The sequence below is a fragment of the Moschus berezovskii genome, chromosome 3 (assembly GCF_049115385.1).
Source record: "Moschus berezovskii isolate FMDL1 chromosome 3, NW_MosBer_1.0, whole genome shotgun sequence".
NCBI classification, from domain to species: Eukaryota; Metazoa; Chordata; class Mammalia; order Artiodactyla; family Moschidae; genus Moschus; species Moschus berezovskii.
The window spans coordinates 121,060,136-121,087,020 of NC_142462.1; the positions used below are offsets into that span (position 1 = coordinate 121,060,136).

At 44.8% G+C, this 26,885-nt stretch overlaps 1 protein-coding gene across 1 annotated transcript in view; it reads left to right on the forward strand.

The window, feature by feature from the left end:
* The window catches only part of CNTNAP2 (contactin associated protein 2), a 1,655,962-nt gene that overhangs the window by 1,378,056 nt on the left and 251,021 nt on the right, over positions 1–26,885 (forward strand). Inside the window, exon 17 of the mRNA XM_055420199.2 lies at positions 17,875–18,093. Within this exon, the coding sequence (XP_055276174.2) occupies positions 17,875–18,093 (219 nt within the window). The remainder of the gene's footprint in view (positions 1–17,874; positions 18,094–26,885) is intronic.

A 26,885-nucleotide genomic window follows, 5' to 3' on the forward strand; every position in this document is an offset into this window, starting at 1 on the left:
CATACCCTTATTATTTGGGCCATTTTTAATACAGAAAAAAAAACCTCATCTTTTTCAAAATTATTTTATGGTACAGTTTGACCACTTAAAGACTCTTCTCAGATCTCTTAAGGATAGGAAAGAAATAAGGAAGAATGTTTCAATATAGTTTTAAATTCCCTCTAATTTTCTGTATTTAAATAAAATTTCATTCTTTGCATTTTGATTAATCTCTCTGATTAAATACTGGCTATAATTATACAATAGAGTAGCATAAAATGTCACCAGCCTTTGCAAAAACAGTGAAAAATGATCAGATTATAGTTTTTAAAAACTACACAGTGTTTGTTTACTGCTGAATGATTTAAAAATCCAGAGAAGCAAAAAGAATAAACCCGCCCAAAAGCAACTATACTCTCAAATTCTGACATGGGTAACACCACTCTTTTGATATCCACATTTCCACACATTTTTCTATGTGCTTATATATAATTTTTTACAAAAAGACGATAATAATAGTACATACTGTTTGTGACATATTTGTTTCAAGTAACAGCATTTTAGAAACACATTTCTATGTCTTTTTTTCTAATATAATTTATTACAAGATATTGAATATAGTTTCCTGTGCTATACAGTAGGACGCTGTTGTTTTTTTCTAATTTATTTATTTATTTTAATTGAAGGATAATTACTTTACAGTATTGTGATTGTTTTTGCCAAACACCAACTCCATGTCATTTGTTTTTTTAAACTCTGCCACAGTGATTGTTTTTTCACCTGAAGGCAGAGACTGTATCAGAATTCCAAAGAGAGCATGTATAATTTTGATCATAATTTTATATTTACAAAACAAAACAAAAAATCTCTGGTTTTGTTATACATCCTACAGAATATAACAAAAAAACATCCTTATTGGCTGGTAAGATGCTTATCTGAGATGTGCAGAGCTTTGTTTTATGGTCCACAGCCTCCTACATCTGGTCATATCAGCATCAGGAGATGACATTTAAGATTATTATGTCAACAAATGGGGCCAAGGCTTAAAGAAAGACCTGGAAAATATGGTGCCTCAATTGCCAATTGCTCCATCTAGCTAATTATCCTCTATAATTGGGCTTCACTTTTAGAAAACAGATTTTCACACAATGTGATCTCAGTTCACTTCAGCTCAGTCACTCAGTCATGTCCGACTCTTTGCAACTCCATGAAGCACAGCATGCCAGGCCTCCCTGTCCATCACCAACTCCCAGAGTCTACCCAAACCCATGTCCATCGAATCGGTGATGCCATCCAACCATCTTATCCTCTGCCGTCCCCTTCTCCTCCTGCCCTAAATCTTTCCCAGCATGAGGGTCTTTTCCAATGAGTCAGCCTTTGCATCAGGTAGTCAAAGTATTGGAGTTTCAGCTTCAACATTAGTCCTTCCAATGAACACTAATTGGACCTCCTTTAGAATGGACTGTTTGGATCTCCTTGCAGTCCAAGGGACTCTAAAGAATCTTCTCCAACACCACAGTTTTAAAGCATCAATTCTTCTGCGCTCAGCTTTCTTTATTTTTTTTTTTTTTGTTCTTCCATGTTCATTTTTATTATAATTCAACAGAGCAAAACAATTCAGTACATGGATATTTGATTTGAACTTTAAAACTTGGTTACAATCACTGTATCTTGGGAACACATAATAATCAAACTAAGGCTAATGAAATTTATGGTTAGTGTGGTTCCCAGGTGTACTTGAACTTTTATGGTAATTTATCGTTATTTATCCCTTGAGTCCAGTATTTCTTTTTTTTTTTTTTACTGGAGGATAATTATTTTACAATATTATATTGGTTGGTTTTGCCATACATTGACATGAATCCGCCCTGGGTGTACATGAGTTCCCCTTCCTGAACCCCCCTCCCACCTCCCTCCTCCCCTTATCCTCCCTCTGGGTCATCCCCATGCACCAGCCCCAAGCATCCTGTATCATGCGTCAAACCTGGACTGGTGATTTGTTTCACACTCAGCTTTCTTTATAGTCCAGCTCTCACATCCATACATGACTACTGGAAAAACCATAGCCTTGACTAGACGGACCTTGGTTGGCAAAGTAATGTCTCTGCTTTTTAATATGCTATCTAGGTTGGTCATTACTTTCCTTCCAAGGAGTAAGTGTCTTTTAATTTCATGGCTGCAATCACCATCTGCAGTGATTTTGGAGCCCAGAAAAATAAAGTCAGCCACTGTTTCCCCATCTATTTGCCATGAAGTGATGGGACCAGATGCCATGATCTTTGTTTTCTGAATGTTGAGCTTCAAGCCAACTTTTTCACTCTCCTCTTTCACTTTCATCAAGAGGCTTTTGAGTTCCTCTTCACTTTCTGCCATAAGGGTGGTATCATCTGCACATCTGAGGTTACTGATATTTCTCCTGGCAATCTTGATTCCAGCTTGTGCTTCTTCCAGCCCAGCGATCCTCATGATGTACTCTACATATAAGTTAAATAAGCAGGGTGACAATATACAGCCTTGACGTACTCCTTTTCCTATTTGGAACCAGTCTGTTGTTCCATGTCCAGTTCTAACTGTTCCTTCCTGACCTGCATACAGGTTTCTCAAGAGGCAGGTCAGGTGGTCTGGTATTACCATCTTTTTCACAATGTTCCACAGTTTATTGTGATCCACACAGTCAAAGGCTTTGGCATAGTCAGTGAAGCAGAAATAGATGTTTTTCTGGAACTGTCTTGCTTTCTCCATGATCCAGCGGATGTTGGCAATTTGATCTCTGGTGCCTCTGCCTTTTCTAAAACCAACTTGAACATCTGGAAATTCACAGTTCACGTATTGCTGAAGCCTGGCTTAGAGAATTTTGAGTATGACTTTACTAGCGTGTGAGATGAGTGCAATTGTGCGGTAGTTTGAGCATTCTTTGGCATTGCCTTTCTTTGGGATTGGAATGAAGACTGACCTTTTCCAGGCCTGTGGCCACTGCTGAGTTTTCCAAATTTGCTGGCATATTGAGTGCAGCACTTTCACAGCATCATCTTTTAGGATTTGAAATAGTTCAACTGGAATTCCTTCACCTCCACTAGCTTTGTTCGTAGTGATGCTTTCTAAGGCCCACTTGACTTCACATTCCAAGATGTCTGGCTCTAGGTCAGTGATCACGTTATCGTGACTATTTTGGTGGTGAAGATCTTTTTTGTACAGTTCTTCTGTGTATTCTTGCCACCTCTTCTTAATATCTTCTGCTTCTGTTAGGTCCGTACCGTTTCTGTCCTTTATTGAGCCCATCTTTGCATGAAATGTTCCCTTGGTATCTCTAATTTTCTGAAGAGATCTCTAGTCTTTCCCATTCCATTGTTTTCCTCTATTTCTTTGCGTTGATCACGGAGGAAGGCTTTCTTATCTCTCCTTGCTATTCTTTGGAACTCTGCATTCAAATGGGTATATCTTTCCTTTTCTCCTTTGCTTTTCACTTCTCTTCTTTTCTCAGCTGTTTGTAAGGCCTCCTCAGACAACCATTTTGCTTTTTGCATTTCTTTTCCATGGGGATGGTCTTGATTCCTGTCTCCTATACAATGTCACGAACCTCCATAGTTCATCAGGCACTCTATCAGATCTAGTCCCTTAAATCTATTTCTCACTTCCACTGTACAGTCATAAGGGATTTGATTTAGGTCATACCTGAATGATCTTGTAGTTTTCTCCACTTTCTTCAATTTCATTCCGAATTTGGCAATAAGGAGTTCATGATCTGAGCCACAGTCAGCTTCCGGTCTTGTTTTTGCTGACTGTATAGAGCTTCTCCTTCTTTGCCTGCAAAGAATATTGTCAGTCTGATTTCGGTGTCAACCTTCTGGTGATGTCCATGTGTAGAGTGTTCTCGTGTTGTTGGAAGAGGCTGTTTGCTATGACCAGTGCGTTCTCTTGGCAAAACTCTGTTAGCCTTTGCCCTGCTTCATTCCGTGCTCCAAGGCCAAATGTGCCTGTTACTCCTAGTGTTTCTTGACTTCCTACTTTTGCATTCCAGTCCCCTATAATGAAAGGACATCTTTTTTGGGTGTTTGTTCTAGAAGGTCTTGTAAGTCTTCATAGAAATGTTCAACTTCAACTTCTTCAGCATTACTGGTTGGGGCATAGACTTGGATTACCATGATATTGAATGATTTGCCTTGGAAACGAACAGAGATCATTCTGTCTTTTTTTAAATTGCATCCAAGTACTGCATTTCGGACTCTTTTGTTGATCATGATGGCTACTCCATTTCTTCTAAGGGATTCCTGCCCACTGTAGTACATATAATGGTCATCTGCGTTAAATTCACCCATTCCAGTCCATCTTAGTTCACTGATTCCTAGAATGTCGATGTTCACTCTTGTCATCTCCTGTTTGACCACTTCCAATTTGCCTTGATTCATGGACCTAACATTCCAGGTCCCTATGCAATATTGCTCTTTAGAGCATCAAATCTTGCTTCCATCACCAGTCACGTCCACAACTGGGTGTTGTTTTTGCTTTGGCTCCATCCCTTCATTCTTTCTGGAGTTATTTCTCCACTGATCTCCAGTAGCATACTGGGCACCTACCGACCTGGGGAGTTCGTCTTTCAGTGTCCTGTCTACTGGCTTCCTATTACTGATTCTCAAACCATCATACCAGTGCATACCTAGAGTAGGGAGTGAAATAAAGTGAAGTCACTTAGTCGTGTCCAGCTCTTTGTGACCCCATGGACTGTAGCCCACCAGGCTCATCCATCCATGGAATTTTCTAGGCAAGGGTAGTGGGGTGTGTTGCCATTTCCTTCTCCAGGGGATCTTCCTTTCCCAGGGATTGAACCCAGGTCTCACACATTGCAGGCGGACACTTTATGGTGTGAACCACCAGGGAATCCCAGAGTAGGTAGTACATTGTTGCTATTTCAGTCTTGCTCACATACCCAGCACAGAGCAGCAGGGCAGGCTGGAATGATGGAAGTGGAAGACCTCATTCAGGAAAGCCACACAAGGATGTGTCCCGCAGGGCAGCTGTCCTAATGGATGACCTATTCCCAAGGCTCTTCCATCCACTCACTCTGCTGTCAGACCACCTGAGCCAGAGGCTGGCAAGTAGCTCAAACCCACACACAACTGTTCCCTCATGAAGGAGCTCTTGAGACAGAATGATCCATTTCTTAATCAAATCAAGAGAAAAGTAAACATGCTTGTCTGAACTTTGTACAAACTGGCCCTTAAAAGCGTTCTCACATGTTTTATATGTACAGTCTTTCAGTCAGTCAGGTCAGTCACTCAGTCGTGTCTGACTCTTTGTGACCCTGGACTGCAGCACGTCAGGCCTCCCTGTCCTTCACCAACTCCCGGAGCTTACTCAAACTTGTGTCCATTGAGTTGGTGATGCCATCCATCTCATCCTCTGTCATCCCCTTCTCATGCCTTCAATCTTTCCCAGTGTCAGGGTCTTTTCAAATGAGTCAGCTCTTTGCATCAGGTGGCCAAAGTATTGGAGTTTCAGCTTCAGCATCAGTCCTTCCAGTGAACACCCAGGACTGATCTCCTTTAGGAGGGACTGGTTGAATCTCCTTGCAGTCCAAGGGACTCTCAAAAGTCTTCTCCAACACCACAGTTCAAAAGCATCAATTCTTTGGCGCTTCAGTACAGTCTCTAGGAAGGCAAAATATTTGTTTATGTACACTGATTAAGAAAGTTGTATTTTTAGCTATTATGACCAGAAATAGAGGAAAGGAAGAGTACCTGATGGTGAATCACTTTTGTTATTTAACATTATCCATTTTCATGGGATGCTTTGTTCGGGTAGAAACTGGTTGACCCAACCACTGGTGATACTGTGAAGTGTTGTCCTATCATTTTTCAGAGGTGGAGATACATGACCTCAGGGGTCTATTGACTCTTCTGCAGTGTTAATTGGGCATTTCTCCTAGGATGCTCTCAACCTTGTGATTCTAAGATACAGCATTTTTAATGTTCAACCCTAAGAGTCCTCATTTCTAATATTCATTACTAAATAGAAGATAAGAACAAATTTAAGTAATTGTAGCTAGAGAAAAACTGTTAAGATAATTTAGATCTTTCACAAAGATTTCAAGGCACATTTACAGAAGTCTTTCACATTTTAAGAAAGTTGTTATGTAGAAAGAAAGTGATTCTCCCCTCCTGTCATCTCTCTCTGCTGACCCCGTGGCATGGTTTCACTTTTTCTCCATTATTTGCCTGATACTCCAAATACTGTAGTTGAAGAGCATCTGGTGTTGTTGTAGAAAACAGAATAAATCTCTGTTTTGCATTCTGAGTTTATAGTATGTAGAATATAGAATACTCATGTGGCACTTTTCCCCCTCATTAGAGAGGTCTTGTCTGAAGTCATACCAAGCTGGCATTGAAAGAATCTGCTCGATAGGAAACAATTTGTTGTAGAATAGAGAGACAGAAACAGTGTCTGTGATGTGACCTATAGTCTGGGCTGGAATTCAGCCCATGGCAACCAGGAAGCAGTCGGTTTTCATTATGAAAGTCTTGTTCACAGCTCTCATCAGCAGGCACGCACCCTGCAAAATCTCATCCTTTTCTCCTTGGATCTTGCCTTTGGCTTTTACTCATGATGTGTTCTTGCTCCTTGGAAGAAAAGTTGTGCCAAACCTAGATAGAATATTAAAAAGCAGAGACATCACTTTGCCAACAATGATTCATATGGTCAAACCTATGATTTTTTCCAGTAGTCATGTATGGATGTGAGAGTTGGACCATAAAGAAGGTTGAGTACCAAAGAACTGATGCTTTTGAACTGTGGTGTTGGAGGAGACTCTTGAGAGTCCCTTGGACAGCAAGATCAAACCAGTCCATCCTAAAGGAAATCAACCCTGAATATTCATTGGAAGGACTGATGCTGAAGCTCAAGCTGTAATACTTTGACCACCTGATGTGAAGAGGCAACTCATTGGAAAAGACCTGGATGCTGGGAAAGATTGAGGGCAGGAGGAGAAGGGGACGACAGAGGATATGATGGTTGGGTGGCATCACCGACTCAATGGACTTGAGTTTGAGCAAACTCCAAGAGATAATGAAGAACAGAGAAGCCTGGTTTGTTGCAGTTTGTGAGGTTACAAATAGTTGGACATGACTGAGTGACTGTACAACAACACGATGTGTCCACATAAACATAGGCATCCATAGCTCAGACATTTGTAAGTTATAATTATTTAATTGACTGGTATGTTATCTACTCATAAGCTTCAGCTTGGTCCATGTTAACACCTGAGAACTTCTTTCTGATTCAAGCTGTTTTTGCATCCAGTTGTATTACCTTTGTTGGCCATCAATTCCCACATTCCATTCTTTTTGAACTCTCCATCACCAAGTATCTGAGTAAACGTACTCTCTCTGACATCACCTGAAACCAGCCCCGTAAACCACCCCTGGTCCTCCTCAAAAGCACATCCCCTCCAATGAACGATTTCACTTTGCTGCACAACTTGATCTTGATCGAGAGAAGCTTCTTTGGCTTCCATCCCCTCTTTGATCCACTCTCCTGTCCATCTCCGGAGAATCCTTAGGCATCCAGTTCTGTGGTTTCTCTCCTGCAGCTTCCACATTTCCTTTCATCACAAATATTCTCTCTCCACCATCACCACCTGGGACTTCCATTTATCCTTCCAAACTGGCACTCTCTGCCCAGCAGACAAATCCCTGCTGATTCCAAACATGGGGGTATTTAAACCCTAACTACATGTCCCTTACTGAGGATAGGGGCTGTTTCAAGCCACATGTCCTTTTGGAAAGCTTTTTGTCTTTTTCCTTTTTATATCACATAGGTCCATTAATATTCAAGAAGTTATCCTCAGAAGTTAGTTAAATGCATGGAGAAAGCTAAAATTAGAAAGGCTTTGCATTTTAAAGACAGCTGTCTGTTTTTGCATGGCCAATGGTAACTCCCTTCTGTTTCCTTTTCTCTACGGATGCCTTTGTTTGTGAAGATATTTTTTAACCATAATAAAATACTCAAAGGCCAAAATACATAAAGAGAAAGATCTCTCATACTCAGGAGGTTATCAAGATACCAGAGGTTTAAAAATTAGTTCAGCACATTGATTCTTAAGCTCCAGGCATTTCCTTGAAGAATTTCCAAAAGACTTCAGATAATTTTTTTCCTTGCCAGTGTTCATGTTCTGATGTGTTTAACACTGAGATTTTGGGTGTGAATATGAATATTTGGCTCTAGAAATTTCCATACTCACAAACTAAGACTCTAGTAAAGATTAGTAGGGTTTATTTCCTGCATGATATGAAAAACAGTACAGCACAGTTAGAAAAATAGAAGCTCAATGGTTAGTTTTAACTGGATGTGAACACCTTACATACTCAACTTCCTTATGTAGGCAGTGAAGGTAAGCTTGGAAGTTGGACTTCATTCTCGGACATCTGTCAGCCTTAACACTGATGGATTGGATTATATGCTTCAAAACTGAAGTGAAGTTTTTCGCAGAGAATTAGACCAACTGCAGACTTGGAAGGACCACAGCCCACACAAAACTGCACACACTTCTGACACCACTACAACAAGTTCAGGGGGTCCCCCAAGCCAGGCTCAGTTCAGTGATTCTCTAGAAGGACTCACAGAACTCCCTGAAAGCTGCTCTACTCATGTTTATGGTTATTACAGGGAAAGAATCGATCAGAGTCAGACAAGAAAAAGAGCACAGAGGGCACAGACTAGGAGAAGCCCCAGGGAGCCCCTAGGTGTGCTTTTCCTGTGGAGTCATAGACATTTTGCTTTCCCGGAACTGATTATGCCAGTATGCATGGGGTGCTGCCAACCAGGGCAGCCTCCCCAAGCATCGGTGTTCAGAGTCTCTATTCAGGCTCCATTACACAGGAATGGTCCACTGTCCACATGGCCAACCTCAGTCTCCAGCCCCTCCAGGGATGGAACTGTGTGATCCAAACCCCCGTCATCACATCATTGGTCTATCCGGAGTGGTCAGCCTCCACCCTAAATACTATCTGGCAAGGTCCCCACCCCAGATACTGTGTGGTAAGGCCAGCCGTCACCCAAATCACATTGTTAGGCTACCTGGCATGACCCGAGGCCCCCAGGCAGACAGGGACACCCCTACCAGGCATAACACTCCAAGGCTTTAGATACTATCTGCCTAAAGACAAAGGCAAATCCAGACCCTTCCTTGGACAAATTTAAAATGTTTACTATACGGTTTGAAAATCTCTTGATGACAAGGAAGCAAAAGATTCCTAGGACCTGCCTACTGGAATCAAACTTGGCAACCCTAGTGTTGAAAGTAGTATTCCAGGACCACCTGCATCAGAGTCACCTGGCATTAGCGAAAAAACAGACTCCCAGGTGGCACTAGTGGTAAATTACAAATCCACCTGCCAACTCAGAAAACATAAGAGATGTGGGTTCCATCCCTGGGTCAGGAAGACCCCCTGGAGAAGGAAATGGCAACCCACTCCAGTATTCTTGCCTGGAGAATCCCCATGGACAGAGGAGCCTGGCGGGCTACAGTCTATAGGGTCAAGAAGTGTCAGGCACGACTGAAGCAACTGAACACACGCACACACACAGCCCCACCCCAGCCTACTAAGTGAGCGGAGCCTTGAAAAATTCATTAGGCATGTTTCTTTTCTTCAGCAGTTTCTTGTGGAGGCCAAAATTTGAAAAATGTAATTATGATCCCAGGTCCTTGTCCCTAACAGTAGAGTGAACGTAGCACCAGATGAGGGAATGAGTGGAAATTCTGCTACAGGCTCCACTGCAGAGCTTATCTTGGGTCTGTTTTTGTTCCTCAAACATCACATGTTTGGGAGCAACATTTGGCACAGTGTGTCTCAAACAGCAGTGACTCATATATCAAGTTCCTAGACTGAGAAACATACATTATGTTACTGTACAATCTCTGGGAAGATGCTTATAGAATTATAACATGGCGTTCCTTATGTATGCTAGTGTGTTAAGTTATGGTTTGCCTTAGGAAGATGCAGGGAGTTGTTTTTCTCAGAGTAACTACCTAATTGTGTGGCCTCCAAACAATTGAATGGCAAGAGTGTTGTTCTTCATTCATAAATTGTCAAGTGCTTACTCTGTGTCAAGCATTGTACGAGGCAGTGAGCAAAAAAGGGACAAAACAGGAAATAGCTCCTCTGCTTTCGGGAGGCCAAGACTACATATATACAGTGCCAGATGCTGATACCTGCTATGTAGATCCAAAAAATTAGGATCAAGGGGAAAAGGCAGCTAAAGGATGGAATGTGGGTGGGGGAGATGCTGTTTAACATAGAATGTTTAAGTGAAATCACTCAGTCGCATCCAACTCTTTGCGACCCCATGGACTGTAGCCCACCAGGCTCCTCCACCCATGAGATTTTCCAGACAAGAGTACTGGAGTGGGTTCCATTTCCTTCTCCAGGTTATCTTCCTGACCCAGGAATTGAACCCAGGTCTCCTGCATTGTAGGCAGACGCTTTACCATCTGAGCCACCAGGGAAGTCATAGACATAAACATAGAATGTTCAGGGAAGGAATTTCTAAAATTTGGGCTGTTCACAGAGGGGTGGAAAAACAGCCGTAGAGTTATTGGGTCAAGGGACCAGTAAGTGTTTAGGCGCTCAGAGGAGAACAGTGGCACAAAGTGATAAAGGAGAAAGCCTGAAGTGATGGGGTTGCAGAAAGACTAACAGGCGCATACACAGGCGGAGAGCACAGAGGCAGCTCTTTCCAGGAATTTGGCAACAACAAGGAGCAAAGGAATGCAATGCAAGGACAAGAGAAGTGTTGTGTGGCGGCGGCTGTTAGCATTAGAGGCGCGTCGGTACGTTCACGTGGGATGATCCAGTAGGGGATAAATGACAGAGGCTGTACAGGGAGGGGGACTTGCCGGAGACACGTCCTGGAGCAGGCAGGAAGGAATGGCGTCCAGTGCGCTCCTTGGACAGGAGCACCGGTGTTCTCTTTACTTCTTCCTCCCCTCTGATCCTCTCTGATCCCCTCTCTGATGATCACCTCTTCCTCATCTCTCTGATCCCCATGGGGACCTCATTTCAGCCTCCCTGCGCCTTCTCATACCCTCTCCTCTTGCCTAAATTATTTTGCCTTGTAATGGACCCGTAGCCCTTCCTTCATGGAAAAGAAAAAGAAAGCAGAAACTATATTTATAACATTCTCCACTCATAGAGTGAGGCTAACGTGTCCGTTCTGCCTATTACCAGTTTTGTTACATGGATCCAATGAGATCTGGTGCAGAATAGCCCTTGAGAAGCTAGCCATCCCTGAAGTTCACTTTAGAAGGGAAAGAAGTCTTCACCAGAATTGTAACCGTGCTGGCTGGTCTTCTCAGCATGCTCACTTTGTGTACCTTCCTTGGTCTTTTTACCCATTCTGTACTGAATGACCAATTTTTTCTGCTGCTTCCTAATAGCACTTTGAGTCTAATGTGTCTGAAGGTTACCTCACCTGCTGGCAGAACCCAGAGTCCAAAAGTCTACTCTTCTGGACAGTTGTTAAATTCATCTCTCAATACATTAAGCCTGGAGTGATTTGTTTGAGGAAAATGCGTGGTGAGTTAGAATGAGAGCAAATAGTGCCACCTGCTGGAATTATACTTGAAGAAGAGGAGGGGAGATAGTCTCTATTAAAGACCAAGAGCTGTCCGTGGCCTTGTCCCTTTCGTTACCTTGTCACTCAAGTGCAGTCATGATCCAGATGCGATCAAAGATGAGTTCTGCCATCTATGCTTGTTTCTAATGCCCATATACCACCTTGTGCATTTCTTTTGCAACATCTCTCTTTTCTCCCTGTAGCATTCCAATACATATAACTACCAGTAAGATTACCAGGGCTTCCCTGGTAGCTCTAAAGAATCAGCTGTTAAAGAATCCACCTGCAAAGCAGGAAACCCCAGTTCAATTTCTGGGTCAGGAAGATTCACTGGAGAAGGGATAGGCTACCCGCTCCAGTATTCTTGGGCTTCCCTGGTGGTTCAGATGACAAAGAATCAATGCAGGAAACGTGGGTTCAATCCTTGGATTAGGAAAATACCCTGGAGAAGGAAACTACCCACTCAAGCATTCTGGCCAGGAGAATTCCATGGACAGAGGAGCCTGGCTGGCTACAGTCTATGGGGTTGCAAAGAGTCAAATACGACTGAGTGACTTTTACTTTCAGTCACAGTAAGACCAACTGTATTTCATTTATTGTTTCTCTTAGAATCTCTTGGAAATTAGATCATAGGATGTTCACATTCAAAGGGAACTTAGAGCTTGTCAATATGTTTTCAAACACATTTTGGACACAGAAACTCTTGGGAAACTATAGATGTAATTCCCCTTTCAGACACCAATAGACTGAACCCTAAAAGGTGACAAGGCCGAGTGAAGACTAGAACTCATAAATACTGATTGCTGAACCGTTCTCTCTATCAGTTAAGATGCTTTCAGCTGCAACACAGAGGGCTAGCAATAATGGATATCTCACATAAGAAGCCTTAGGGGCTCCAGGAGTACCTTAGGGGCTGAACAGCTAGGCCCAAGCTTCCTCCCATTTCCCTCCCTGTTCTCTTTGGTGTGTCTGAGGCCCCACCAACCCTGAGAACCACATCCCCACCCAAGATCAAGGAGTGAAAATGGATGACTCTCTCTTCCCTTATGAACTAATAGATTTGTCTTCTAAAGGCTCCCCCTCATGTCTTATTGGCCAGAGGAAATGAAAGGTCCCACCTTAAGTGGGTTCCTGGCAAGGAGCACAGCTCTCTCGTGTCTGAGTTACAAAAATCCAGATTCCCCCGCTGGGCCCGGGGTAGGGCCATCCATACGTGAAGCACAGAGTTGTATGAGAGCACATAGCTTCCTGGGCAAAATCGGGTCGGCTCACGGGGAAGAAGGTAGGGGAACAGGTACCTGTCAGGCAAAATTCTCCGTGGGTCTCTCCCATTTCTGCTTGTCTGCTGAACGAGAGGCATTGTCAGTTTTGTTCATACCTTTGAAAGGATGTGGGTATAGCGGTCTTGGAAGATAGATTGTCTTCCTCCAGAACAGAAGGTAGATTTATGTCCTGACCGGGTTAATAAAGCTAATGTCTCTTCCCAGGGAAAACATTAAGCAGACTCACCAGCAGCTCCTCTAAAACTTACGGGTTTCCTGAGGTCAGAATGCACCAGCTACCTGAGCAACATCCCCCCTGGACTGCTCCACGTGGCCCCCGTGGGATCGGGGTCCCAGAGAAACCAAGGCGGGCGGATCCTTGTGTTGCCTGCTGCCCCGTGAGGAATACAGCACTTTGTCTCTGAGCCAGGAGCTCCCTGTCTTCCGTCCGCATCTACAAAATGATAGCAGGCCAACCTGTGAGCTTGGAAGCAAGTTGCTCCCCAGTTTCCCTGACGCCAACAGAAAGGCAACCGTGCGTGTTTGCTGCAGTGTTCTCTCTAATGAGCATCCCTAGAAACGCCCAACTCTCAAATATTTATTTCTGGAAATGAGAATAGTTTCAAGATGTCAGAAATCCCTTTTCCACAGGCAGAAACAGGGCGACCCTTCAGTCTCCAGCTGGAGACACGCGTTAAGTGAGGGTGGTGTCCTTAATGCTGTCTCCCTCTCATTCGCTGGCTGACTCTCTCTGTAATTATCTTTTTTAAAATGTCAGCTCCTCTCACCCAGAAGACCAAGAGCAATCAGCCGCAAACTGAACTTTAGAAGCTTTTAAAACACACTTGCCATTTGGCGGGGAGATGGGATTTCTCAAAGGCAATGTCAGGGAAGCTGATGCTGAGTGACAGACGAAGGAACTCTCCTTCACTCTCACGTGGGGCCTCACAGCCCCTTCCTCAGGAAGCACCACAGGGAAGTGGGATGGGCTGAAACTGCGAAGGTTTCTTCAATGAAGTCTGGATGGGGGCTCTTTGAGGAGGATCTATTCTCAGTTTTTCCACTAGTCATGGATGGATGTGAGAGTTGGACTATAATGTAGGCTGAGCATAGAAGAATTGATGCTTTCAAATTGTAGTGCTGGAGAAGATTCTTGAGAGTCCCTTGGACTGCAAGGAGATGAAGCCAGTCAATCCTAAAGGAAATCAATCCTGAATAGTCATTGGAAGGACTGATGCCGAAGCTGAATGTGAAAAGCTGACTCATTGGAAGAGACCCTGATGCTGGGAGAGATTGAGGGCAGGAGGAGACGGGGGTGACCGAGGATGAGATGGCTGGATGGCATCATCCACTCAGTGGACAGGAGTTTGAGCAAGCTCCAGGAGACGGGAAAGGACAGGGAAGCCTGGCGTGCTGCAGGCCATCAGGGTCACAAAGAGTCAGACGCGACTGAGCGACTGAATAGCAAGGGCTGCCCTCAGAGTCCCTCTCACTGCACCCAGCTGGGGAGAGCGGAACGAGCTACACTGGGCTCCTGGGGACCTTCTCTCCTTCTCTAGAGGGAAGTGTTGACGTTCAGACCATGGCCCAGAGGCAGGAACAGGGATCCAGTGTGACAAGCAGAGAGGGAAGCATGGGTATTTCCTGGTAGCTGCTGGTCCTCAGGGTTTCTCCTAATGGCGACAACTTAAAGACACAAACAAAAATCCATCATAGCAGGAGGAGAGGAGTGGAGAAAATTAGAGCAGCATCAGTCCCTCCAAGTCAAACCTTAGGGCTCAACTCAATTTATCCCTACATTGTATTTCCCTGATGGCTGCTGATGCCTTTTAAAATGAAACCATCTTTCCTACTTAGCTCAGAAACCTTGTTCTCTGGCTATTCTGACAACGTACATTTAAAAAATGCGTCTGCTAAAACACAGCACTGCAAGAACAGAACAAATTCAATCTTAAAACCTTGTGTTACGTTTTCCCCATCAACTCCTGCCAGAAATTCAGGGAAAGATCATTCCGTCCATGAGTCACGTGATCATTGACCTGCATTCTCATCATACTTGCATAGAAACCTTGGTGAAGGTCACTCCAGTGACCCCCGAAGGCAGGAGTCCCTAATTCAGAGAAGAAATGTCACTAGCACATGTGTGGGATCACCACGGGTGTTAAAATTAAAGTCCTCTTCCTAATGACATAAAGGAGCCAAATTCCCCGGTACAATGAGGTAGATTACATTGAGCTCTGTGTCTAATATCCCTGGAGCTCAATAGAGTAAATGCCTCCTCAGAGGGACCTGACCCAAGGGTGGGGAACAGTCTAGGTCCCAAGAGAATCCGGCCCACTGCAGTTTTTAAATTAGAAGTTTGATTGCTTGCAACATCATCTCGAAATGGTACCAGTGCCAATCGGCTGAATTTTTCACTAGCCTGGGGGAGAAAAAAATGACAGATATTTAATTAAACCGCTTGGCGATTCGTCAGAGGCTTATTGATAGATAGAGGCACCAAATCACTTTCTAAGCAAAGTTAGGCCCTCCAGTGATGTGGGAAATCTGTTCTGTCAAAAAGCATTCACCAAGCTGAGGAGTTGGGACCCACATGCCACTTCCCCATCACTCTGCCTATCCTGCCAATGGCAGGGGGATAAAAAATACGTTTAAAAAACGTGTTTATAAAGCACTAGGTGGTCACTGAGGAATTTAAAACCTAACATGTGATGTAAGAAAGCTACTAACAATTGAAGTTGCCAGCACACCCTCCTAACCCATTTTTCCATTGTTGGAAGGTGATTTAATCAAGGAGGTTGACTGGGAGCAGATCTAGGAAGATAAAAAGAATGATTCGTGGTCAGTGCCGAAGGGGAAGTTATGAGAAGGACTCGGCATCCCAGATGGAGGGTGTTCAAGGTGTGCGGCGGGTGTTCAAGGTGTGCAGCGGGTGATTACGGAAGGGGGTCTTAGGCAGGACTCACGCTGCCCTGCACACAGCCCCAGGGGTCAGGAAAAGAAGCGGGTCATCCTCACTGCCTGCGCAGTTCACAGCTCCCAAACTCTCCAGAGGAACTTTAAAGATTAGATTGAAAGTGTTAGTTGCTTAGTCGTGTCTGACTCTTTACAACCCCATGGACTGTAGCCCTCCAGGCTCCTCTGTCCAGGGATTCTCCAGGCAAGAACACTGGAGTGGGTTGCCATGCCCTCCTCCAGGGGATCTTCCCAACCCAGAGATCTCGTTACCGAAAGAGTATGTGTGTTGGGGGCGGGGGGGGCGCGGTTCCGGCTGCCTGCCACTCAGAAGCCAGTAAACAGGCCAGGTCAGTGGAAAGGAAAGTTTGCTTTATTTCAGATGCTGGCAACAAGGGTGGTAGGGTAGCAGACATCTGCCCAAAGGTTGACTTCCTCCCCTCAACATGCTGGGGTGAGAGCTTTATAAACAGAGAGGCGGGGCGGGGGGTACATGCAGAAACAGCACAGTCATCTCTAACAGTCATCTTCAGCTGGTCAGCAGTGGCCTGCCTCGCATCATCTTGGTTGTTTCAGGACAGTTAGTTAATCTTCAGTCCCAGGGTGCACTGTTCCCATTTCTTTGCGGTCAATTCTCGGAATTGTGGCAGCCCAAGCCCTGGGTACAGTCTGATCATCGTGTAGTTAACGTCTCCACCTGGGGTTTTGGTATCTGTAAGACCGCTCACAGGATATGGCTCAGAATATTATCTACAGCCCTTGAGAAAGAACTAAAGGTCCTTGACTGTGCTTAGTGACTACATTATTATTATTCAGTCTCCTTAGACTGTTTTCCTTTGTTTCAGCATTTCTCACTTCTCTGATTAAACTCATTCTTTGACTAAAGTTCTCCACCGGCAGAGGACACGGTGCGGGGCAAGGACCAGTAGAACTCAGGTGTCCTGCATTGCAGGCAGATTCCTTACTATCTGAGCCAGCCAGAGAACCCCAACAGTTAGATTAAGGAAATAAATTTTTGCAAATTCCCCCAAAGCAGTAGCTCTCGACTCTAGGCATATATTAATATTTTCCAAGAAGCTTTTAAAAACTACCAACACCTAACCCAGCCCAGCTGAGTGGGAATCCCTGGGCATGAAGCTGCACACAGGTATGCTTCGTAAAGTGCTCACGTGGGTCTGAAGAGCAGCCAGGGCCGCAAGTCACATCCCAGGAGACCCTGGAGAGTTGCAGAGAATGTCGAGTTGGAAGATCTCAGGTTCCAGAACCTAACAGATCCTGACTCCACTACTCACTAAATCTAAAAGCTCAACATAGACTTAAGTGTCCTAGGCTTCAGTTCTTTATTTGAAAAGACTCAATGAGGGCAACTTCTTGGTAAAATAAGAGAAGGAATGTATACGTGGCCCCCATTCCAAGCGCACTTTCCTCCCCTTGGTTATGATCCATTAACGATGAACTGACGCTTTATCCCTCCACCAAGAATTTCGCCTTGGACCACCGTATACAATAGCAAGTGACAGGTGTAGATCGCTTCCTCTATCTGCTTTGTTTTTCCTCTAGAAAAAGTGAAAGTGAAGTTGCTCAGCCGTGTCCAATTCTTTGTCACCCCATGGACTATAGCCTACCATGCTTCTCCATCCATGGGACTTTCCAGAGAGGAGTACTGGAGTGGATTGCCATTTCCTTCTCCAGAGGATCTTCCCAACCCAGGGATCGAATCTGGGTCTCCCGCATTATAGGCAGACACTTTACCATCTGAGTCATGAGGGAAGCCTTAAGCTTTAAAGCTATTTGGTATCTGGGAGGGAATACTGCTTCCCAGGTGGCGTTAGTGGTAAAGAACCCACCTGCCAATGCAGGAGATGCAGTTTTGATCCCTAGGTCAGGAAGATCCCCTGGAGGAGGTGATGGCAACCCACTTCAGTATTCTTGCCTGGGATATCCATGGACAGAGGAGCCTGGTGGGCTACAGCGCTTGGGGCCACAAAGAGTCGGACACAACTGAGTAACTTAGCACTCCTGCGTGCGTGCAGGGAATACTCATGTGGCTCTCCTGTTTCTATTCCTCCAGCTGCCACGGAAGTGTCCTTTTCATTTGACGTCGGGAATGGGCCAGTGGAGATGGTGGTGAGGTCACCCACCCCGCTCAACGATGACCAGTGGCACCGGGTCACCGCGGAGAGGAACGTCAAGCAGGCCAGCCTGCAGGTGGACCGGCTGCCACAGCAGGTCCGCAAGGCCCCAACGGAAGGCCACACCCGCCTGGAGCTCTACAGCCAGCTATTTGTGGGTGAGTGATGGGACACGGGACAGCCAGCGGGACTTCTCTGTTGCTTGTGATAGCATTCACCTTGGGGAAAGGAAAACCGCCTACAGGGGTTCTGATAGAAATTTTTCTAAAAGTGTCTTTGCCTCTTGCGAATGGGAAACAAGATGCAGGAGCCCTCAATCTGATACCACTCTCTGCTTGCTGGAAGTCCCAGTCCTCATCTATAAGATGATAGGGTGGCTAGGGTTCCTCTGAGGTCCCGGATCTGTGCAGTTTTAGGTTTATAGTTTTAGACCTTCATTGAAGTCCTTGCAGTCTGTGGAGTCAAAGCTCTGGTCTTTCCAATAGTCCTGTATGGATGTCAGCATTGGACCATAAAGAAGGCTGGGCACCAAAGAGTTGATGCTTTCGAATTGTGGTGCTGGAGAAGACTCTTGAGAGTCCCTTGAACAACAATCCTAAAGGAAAGCAACCCTGAATATTCATTGGAAGGACTGATGCTGAAGCTGAAGCTGCAATACTTTGGCCACCTGATGTGAAGAACTGACTCACTGGAAAAGACTCTGATGCTGGGAAAGATTGAAGGCAAAGGAGAAGAGGGCAGCAGAGGAGGAGATGGTTGGATGTCATCACCGACTCAATAGACATGAACTTGGGCAAAGTCCGGGAGATAGTGAGGGACAGGGAGACCTGGTTTGCTGCATTCCATGGGATCGCAAAGAGTTGGACATGAACAACAACAACAAAAATTCCTTAGTGATTTAGAGCACTCATAACTGAAAAAAGAAGGATGGACAAAGGGGGAGGAGTGATGTAATGGGCTCCCTAAGTTCAAGTTTGCTTGAAATGAGAAGTAGAAATCCACTCCATTGTCTGCCCAGCCTCAAAGTTCTAGGCAGAGGGAGATGGAGCCTTCTCCTTACATAGCATCTTCTCACAGAAGAAAGAGATCAACACCAAGAAGAAACTCAACCAGAGCAAAAAGTAAAGCACCCTTGGCAGGAAGTGGCTCCAGCCCCACAGTCTGGGCTCTGCTTCTGACCTTTTCTAACTGAACCTAACATTACTTCCAAGCAATACCTGTGTCCATGGTTATTGATATTTTAAATTTTATTTTCCAAAATACTAATATTTCAGTCAATTTGCTAATTTTCCTCTGTTGATTGCAAAAAAAGCAAGTTTGAAAGACTCTGTGGCTGCCATGCCACCTTAGACCTCCCCTCTGGGAGTGTGGGTGTTCGTTGGTCAAGTTGGTCAGCTATGGTGGTCTCAGACCCAGTAACGCAGAGGTGACCTATCACCTGGGCTCTTACCCAGAGGGGTCAGAGTCCCCACAGTGGCATTCATAATTATGGTGGGATGCTTGAAGAATGTTGCTGTTGCTGCTGCCAAGTCACTTCAGGCGTGTCCGACTCTGTGTGACCCCATAGACGGAAGCCCACCAGGCTCCCCCATCCCTGGGATTCTCCAGGCAAGAACACTGGAGTGGGTTGCCATTTCCTTCTCCAATGTGTGAAAGTGAAAAGTGAAAGTGAAGTTACTCAGTCGTGTCCAACCCTTAGCGACCCCACGGACTGCAGCCTACCAGGCTCCTCCATCCATGGGATTTTCTAGGCAAGAGTACTGGAGTGGCTTGCCATTGCCTTCTCTGTTAGGAAGCCACAAAAGACAGGTGAAAGTAGGTGTCCACTCCTTGGTGAAATGTTGGTAAACTGGAAAAGTGTGAGCTTGGTCAGTCAGCTCTGGAAATAAGACTGACTTGAGAACAAGCCATTTAAATTTTTTTATTGTGGTAAAAGTCACATAATATAAAACATACTGTTTTAACTATATTTAACTGCACTGTTCAGTGGCGCTAAGTACATTCACATTGTTGTACAGTTCTCACCATCATCCATCTTCTGAACTCTTCACCGTCCGAAACTGAAACTCTGTGCCAGTTAAAGTAACTACCCATCCCCTCTCCCCACCCCACTCCCAGCCCCTGGCATCTACCAATGTGCTTTCTGACTCTACGAATTTGACTGTTCTAGGCACCTCATATCAGTTCAGTTCAGTTCAGTCGCTCAGTCGTGTCCGACTCTTTGCGACCCCATGAACCACAGCACGCCAGGCCTCCCTGTCCATCACCAACTCCCGGAGTTCACTCAAATTCATGTCCATCGAGTCGGTGAAGCCATCCAGCCATCTCATTCTCTGTTGTCCCCTTCTCCTCCCACCCCCAATCCCTCCCAGCATCAGAGTCTTTTCCAGTGAGTCAACTCGTTACATGAGGTGGCCAAAGTATTGGAGTTTCAGCTTTAGCATCAGTCCTTCCAATGAACACCCAGGATTGATCTCCTCTAGAATGGACTGGTTGGATCTCCTTGCAGTCCAAGGGACTCTCAAGAGTCTTAAATGGAATCAAATAGTATTTGTCTGCCTCTACCATATAATGGAATGCATTTTTTATTAGCGTTGGAGTGCATTTTAAGGTTAACTTAATACATGTCCTACAAACAGATTGGACCTGCATTTTCTTTCACCCCTGTGCTTTATAGTTGGTTCTCATTAGTTATCTATTTTATCCATAATAGTGTATATACACAGGCTTCCCAGGTGGCGCAGTGGTAAAGAATCCACCTGCCAAGCAGGAGACACAAGAGATGAGGGTTCGATCCCTGGATCAGGAAGATCCCTTGGAGTAGGAACTGGCGGCACACTCTGTATGTCAGTCCCAGCCTCCCAGTTCGTCCCCCTCCCTTCCCCTGCTTAGTGTCTGTATATTTGTTCTCTATGTTTGTGTCTCTATCTCTGCTTTGTGAATGGGCTCACCTGTAATAGTTTTTCTAGATTCCATATATATGCATTAATAATATTAAATACCAGGCCCAAAAATTCATGCTGAATACTGCGAGCAAATCTCCCCTTGTCAATACCTCTTGGCCAGATCACCTAGATATGAGTCTCTCCCTAAACGCTGCTCATCCCAGGCATGCTGGGTGGATTCTACGTGGCTGTCATTGTAACAGATGACCCTAATTGACCCAGGTTCTCGTTTTGCTGAGATAACTTTGGAGGCAGAGGTCCAGTTTTACTTTTATCTCTTTCTGTCTACTGATTATAGTTGTCTCCAACATTTCTGGAGACTACGTAAAATTGTAAAATGAAGAAGGTAGGGAGAGTATTTATTATAGTCTTGGAAAGAATTTTGATTCGTTCCAATGAGATGACTGGCAACAGCTTATAAAGAGAGCAGAGGAGAGGACTGAGGTCAGAATTCAACAGAATACTTAAACGGAAGGGACAGACAGAAAAACAGCATCTCAGGAAGAAGAATGAAGAGGGATGAAAATAACAAGCCAGGAAAAGCCAGGAGAGGGGCTGTCACAGGAAGAGAGTGTTTCATGAAACAGTTTGCTGATTACTGACAAATCATACCAAGTGCCATGCTTGAAATAGGGCTAAGAAAATATTCTTTGAGTTTAGCAATTATGAAACCATTGTTGACCTTGGAGAGAGAAAAGGTTCACAGAAATGGGCTGATGTGATGAGTCAGCAACTTCCTTTCACTTGATGAGAAAGAGAAAGGTCCCCTGCCCCAGTTTCTAATTTCCTCTTATCTGAGATGTGGACGTGAGTCTCATCGCCAAGACACAAGCTGTTTGAGTCGGTATGAGAAATAAGGTTCAAGCCAGTATGAAAAACATCTTCTGCAATAGAAGTCTACCCCAGGGGACATGGGAGGGGGCTTGTTTTCAGAAAATAACAAATTCAATGGCTATGAAATCCTGGAGCCAGTTACCTGAAGACTATTCAATAGGGATTCAGATAACCAGAAGCGGTTCTCAGTTCAGCTCTAATAACAAGAGTTATCACTTTTCCTCTTTTTCATCTAATAAAAATCTCCTTTTTCATCTAATCAAGGTGTTGGACTTGTTGTTCTCCAAACTTTCTTCTAAGTTTAACCATTTAAGATCATGTGTTAAGAAGTGATTTGAAAAAGTCTGAGTTGCCAAGTGATCACTCGTCACCACCCCACCTCTGCCACTTAGCATCTGGAGACCACTGACAAGTTAGCCAGTATTTCTGTCAAACAGGAATACAGTTCCTGCGTGTCAGGTGGAGATGAGCCCATCCATGCTGAGTGCGCCATGGAGTACTCGGCTCAGAGTCAGCACTCATTAACTGGGAGGCGTCTCACTGCCTTTTCCTTGACCTTTTATTCCCTTAGCTTTCTCCTTCTGCTGTATCATGTTCACCCCCTCCTACAGAATTCACTTCCAGTTGGCTTATTTCTTCCTTCCCCAAATACTCACCTGGGATCTCTTCAGCCCACCAGCCCTGAAGGAAAGTTCATGGGCTAGGTGCCCCTTGATATACAAAATCCATCTTCAGCCACTCCACTCACCTGCCACAGTGGCCACAGAGCAGCTAGCCAGGGCACAGGAATTTTCTCACCAAGACAGTGAGTGAGCGGCCACCTGCAAGCATTGCCCAGTAACACTGTCCGCAGCGGAGATGTGACCAGAGCTGACCGAGGGCTTCTAGAGGTGGACGGGCATAAAGTTCAGCTTAGAGCTAAAACAAACCCAGGGTTGTTCTTGGCTTTGGACCCAAAGTGGACTCCTAGGATGCCCACCCTCTGCCCGCTGCCTTTGTAAGCCAGACCAGGCTCCCATCTCCTCTTCCACAGTCACTAAGAAAACGAGAACACAGTTCTTATCACCCCACCGGTAAGAGGTAACTAGAAGCTGCCATGAAAAGCCGGTTAACACAAGTCATTTGGAAGTTACGGGAATCCAGCTATGATGGTGGTTTAGTGAAAAGGTAATGATTCCATTTTAAAATGAAAAGTGACAGAGAAGAGAAGAGCGGTTGCTGGGATTTGTCTCAAAAGCACCGGAAGCTTTCTCCTGTCTTTGGTCCACGATGAGCGAGTAGCCTGAGATGCATTACCGCGTGGCCTGCACAGGCCCATGAACCACAAGAGGCTCAGACCTTCAGCTGCCATGCAGCCACAGGCCAGATTTTACCCGGTGGCTGGAGAAGAGCAGACACGCTCAAGGTCATTATCTAAGTACAAACAACACCAGGCTGCATTGAGCCCAGGTTGGCAGAAAGACATGCCAGTGAATCCAGAGTCCTGACCGCAGAAGATGCAGCAGTCAGGCTGGGAGGGAACAGGGGTCTGGTGGACCCGCAACCTGGAGCCCAGTGGCCAGCCTAGGGCAAGGTCAGCATGAGCCTTCGGGGACAGGCAAGCAGGCTCTTTGGGGCCGGGGGAGGAGGGCACGCTGGTGCAGGGGTTTGTGTGCAACAAAATCCACCCAGGCCAGATCGTGGGACTGTGCCCAGCAGTGGTTTAAGGAGGAGGCCAGCGTTCAGTAGAGCTGGAGGCTCCAGGGGCATATCAGGCTCCTAAGGGCTCCTTGGACAAGATGGTTGGTGGTTGAGTTGTTAAGTTGCTAAGTCGTGTCCGACTCATGCGACCCCATGGAGGGGTCCTCTGTCCACGGTTAGGTCCTCTGAACTATGACAGATGTTTGGGCCCAACTCACTTGACTCTGACCTCTTCTGATATCTCTCTGGAAGATAAAGGAGGCCAAGCCTTTTGTGCAAGATGTCACCCCAAAAGAAGCTGGGAATTAGTCCTCCATCCTTCAGGATCCTCTGTGCTGCATGGGGGCCTGGATGGTGTACAATGTTAGAAGCACCATCTTTGGGAGGATGTCCTGGCCCATGGGAGCAGGAGGGCTGCAGTCACCTCTTCCTCTGCCAGACAGTGTGTCCATCAGGAAAATTTTCTCCTGAGTGACAGCTCCTGAGTTTATGGCAGGGTCGAGGTTTGTTACATAGACTTATAAGCAAAGGGGACCAGCGTGCGAGGACCATTCTCTGGGCTACGGTCGGCGAGCAGCCCTGGCCAACTGCCCACATCCCTGAACCCAACAGTGTGGCTGGTTTGGTCAGCTGCTCCTCACGTCCTCGGTGTTTCAGACTCATGAGTGGATGATCCCATGGCCATCTGAGATTGGCAAGGTCATTGAGGCAGTAAAGAAAATCACCATCTGTATGCAAGGGAGAAAAATGGAATTCCCTTCATGAAGTGCACGCAAATCTGTGTATGAATAAAATAGCTCTTTCTAGTATCTGAAAAATTTACAATAAAAAATTTCCAATCCAGATTGAAAGAATCAAAACACAGGAAATACGTCAGTTGTTCCCCTTTCCCTCAAATCTGAGTCTGTAGCAGCAACTTACAAAGACAGGCAAAGATGCCCCAGATGATACTTAAGCCACAGGCTCACATGCTTTATTTACGTCAATTAAGTTGAACGGTTCTATGAAGACCTACAAGACCTTTTAGAACCAACACCAAAAAAAGATGTCCTTTTCATTATAGGGGACTGGAATGCAAAAGTAGGAAGTCGAGAAACACCTTGGGTAACAGGCAAATTTGGCCTTGGAGCACGGAATGAAGCAGGGCAAAGGCTAATAGAGTTCTGCCAAGAGAACGCACTGGTCATAGCAAACACCCTCTTTCAACAACACAAGAGAAAATTCTACACATGGACATCACCAGATGGCCAACACCGAAATCAGACTGAATATATTCTTTGCAGCCAAAGATGGAGAAGCTCTATACAGTCAGCAAAAACAAGACTAAGAGCTGACTGTGACTCAGATCATGAACTCCTTATTGCCAAATTCAGATTTAAATTGAAGAAAGTGGGGAAAACCACTAGACAGTTCAGATATGAGCTAAATCAAAGCCTTATGATTATACAGTGAAAGTGAGAAATAGATTTAAGGGACTATATATGATAGACAGAGTGCCTGATGAACTATGGATGGAGGTTCGTGACATTGGACAGGAGACAGGAATCAAGACCGTACCCAAGAAAAAGAAATGCAAAAAAGCAAACTGGCTGTCTGAGGAGGCCTTACAAATAGCTGAGAAAAGAAGAGAAGTGAAAAGCAAAGGAGAAAAGGAAAGATATACCCATTTGAATGCAGAGTTCCAAAGAATAGCAAGGAGAGATAAGAAAGCCTTCCTCCGTGATCAATGTAAAGAAATAGAGGAAAACAATAGATAGAATGGGAAAGACTAAAGATCTCTTCAGAAAATTAGAGATACCAAGGGAACATTTCATGCAAAGATGGGCTCAATAAAGGACAGAAACGGTATGAACCTAACAGAAGCAGAAGATATTAAGAAGAGGTGGGAAGAATACACAGAAGAACTTTCCAAAAAGATCTTCATGACCTAGATAATTATGATGGTGTGATCACTCACCTAGAGCCAGACATCTTGGAATGTGAAGTCAAGCAGGCCTTAGAAAGCATCACTACGAACAAAGCTAGTGGAGGTGATGGAATTCCAGTGGAGCTATTTCAAATCCTGAAAGATGATGCTGTGAAAGTGCTGCATTCAATATGTCAGCAAATTTGGAAAGCTCAGCAGTGGCCACAGGGCTTGAAAAGGTCAGTTTTCATTCCAATCCCAAAGAAAGGCAATGCCAAAGAATGCTCAAACTACCGCATGATTGCACTCATCTCACACACTAGTGAAGTAATGCTTAAAATTCTCCAAGCCAGGCTTCAGCAATACGTGAACTGTGAATTTCCAGATGTTCAAGCTGGTTTTAGAAAAGGCAGAGGAACAGAGATCAAATTGCCAACATCCGCTGGATCATCAAAAAAGCAAGAGTTCCAGAAAAACATCTGTTTCTGCCTTATTGACAATGACAAAGCCTTTGACTGTGTGGATCACAATAAACTGTGGAAAGTTCTTTAAGAGATGGGAATACCAGACCACCTGACCTGCCTCTTGAGAAACCTGTATTCAGGTCAGGAAGGAGCAGTTAGAACTGGACATGGAACAACAGACTGGTTCCAAATAGGAAAAGGAGTACGTCAATATGTAGAGTACATCATGAGGAATGCTGGGCTGGAAGAAGCACAAGCTGGAATCAAAATCGCTGGGAGAAATATCAATAACCTCAGATATGCAGATGACACCACCCTTATGGCAGAAAGTGAAGAACTAAAGAGCCTCTTGATGAAAGTGAAAGATTCAAACTAGAAATTATTCAGCAGTGTGAAAAAGAAGAAAATTTTGTGTTACTGAGTAGAAAATGTATTTTTTAAAGTCTACGTAACTTTTCTTACGGAAAATAATGAAAGGTGTGGACACAGATGCTGAGATAATCTATCACATTTTAAGATAAGTAAAAAAAAAAATTATGTCTTAAAATTGGGCACCCACATAGAAATAAGAGTATTTTCTAAATAATGTGTCAATCAGGAAGAAAATCTAGTATACTACTAATAATAAAAAATGAAAGTGTAACATAAAAAAGTGTTGGAGAAGACTCTTGAGAGTCCCTTATACTGCAAGGAGATCCAACCAGTCCATTCTAAAGGAGATCAATCCTGGATGTTCATTGGAGGGACTGATGCTAAAGCTGAAACTGCAATACTTTGGCCACCTCATGCGGCGAGTTGACTCACTGGAAAAGACTCTGATGCTGGGAAAGGTTGGGGGCAGGAGGAGAAGGGGACGACAGAGAATGAGATGGCTGGATGGCATCACCGACTCTGTGGACATGAGTTTGAGTGTACTCCGGGAGTTGGTGATAGACAGGGAGGCCTGGCGTGCTGTGATTCATGGGGTCACGGAGAGTCGGACACGACTGAGTGACTGAACTGAACTGAACTGAACATAAAAAAGAGAAGAAAGTGAAAGAGGAGAGTGAAAAAGTTGGCTTAAAGCTCAACATTCAGAAAACTAAGATCATGGCATCCGGTCCCATCATTTCATGGCAAAT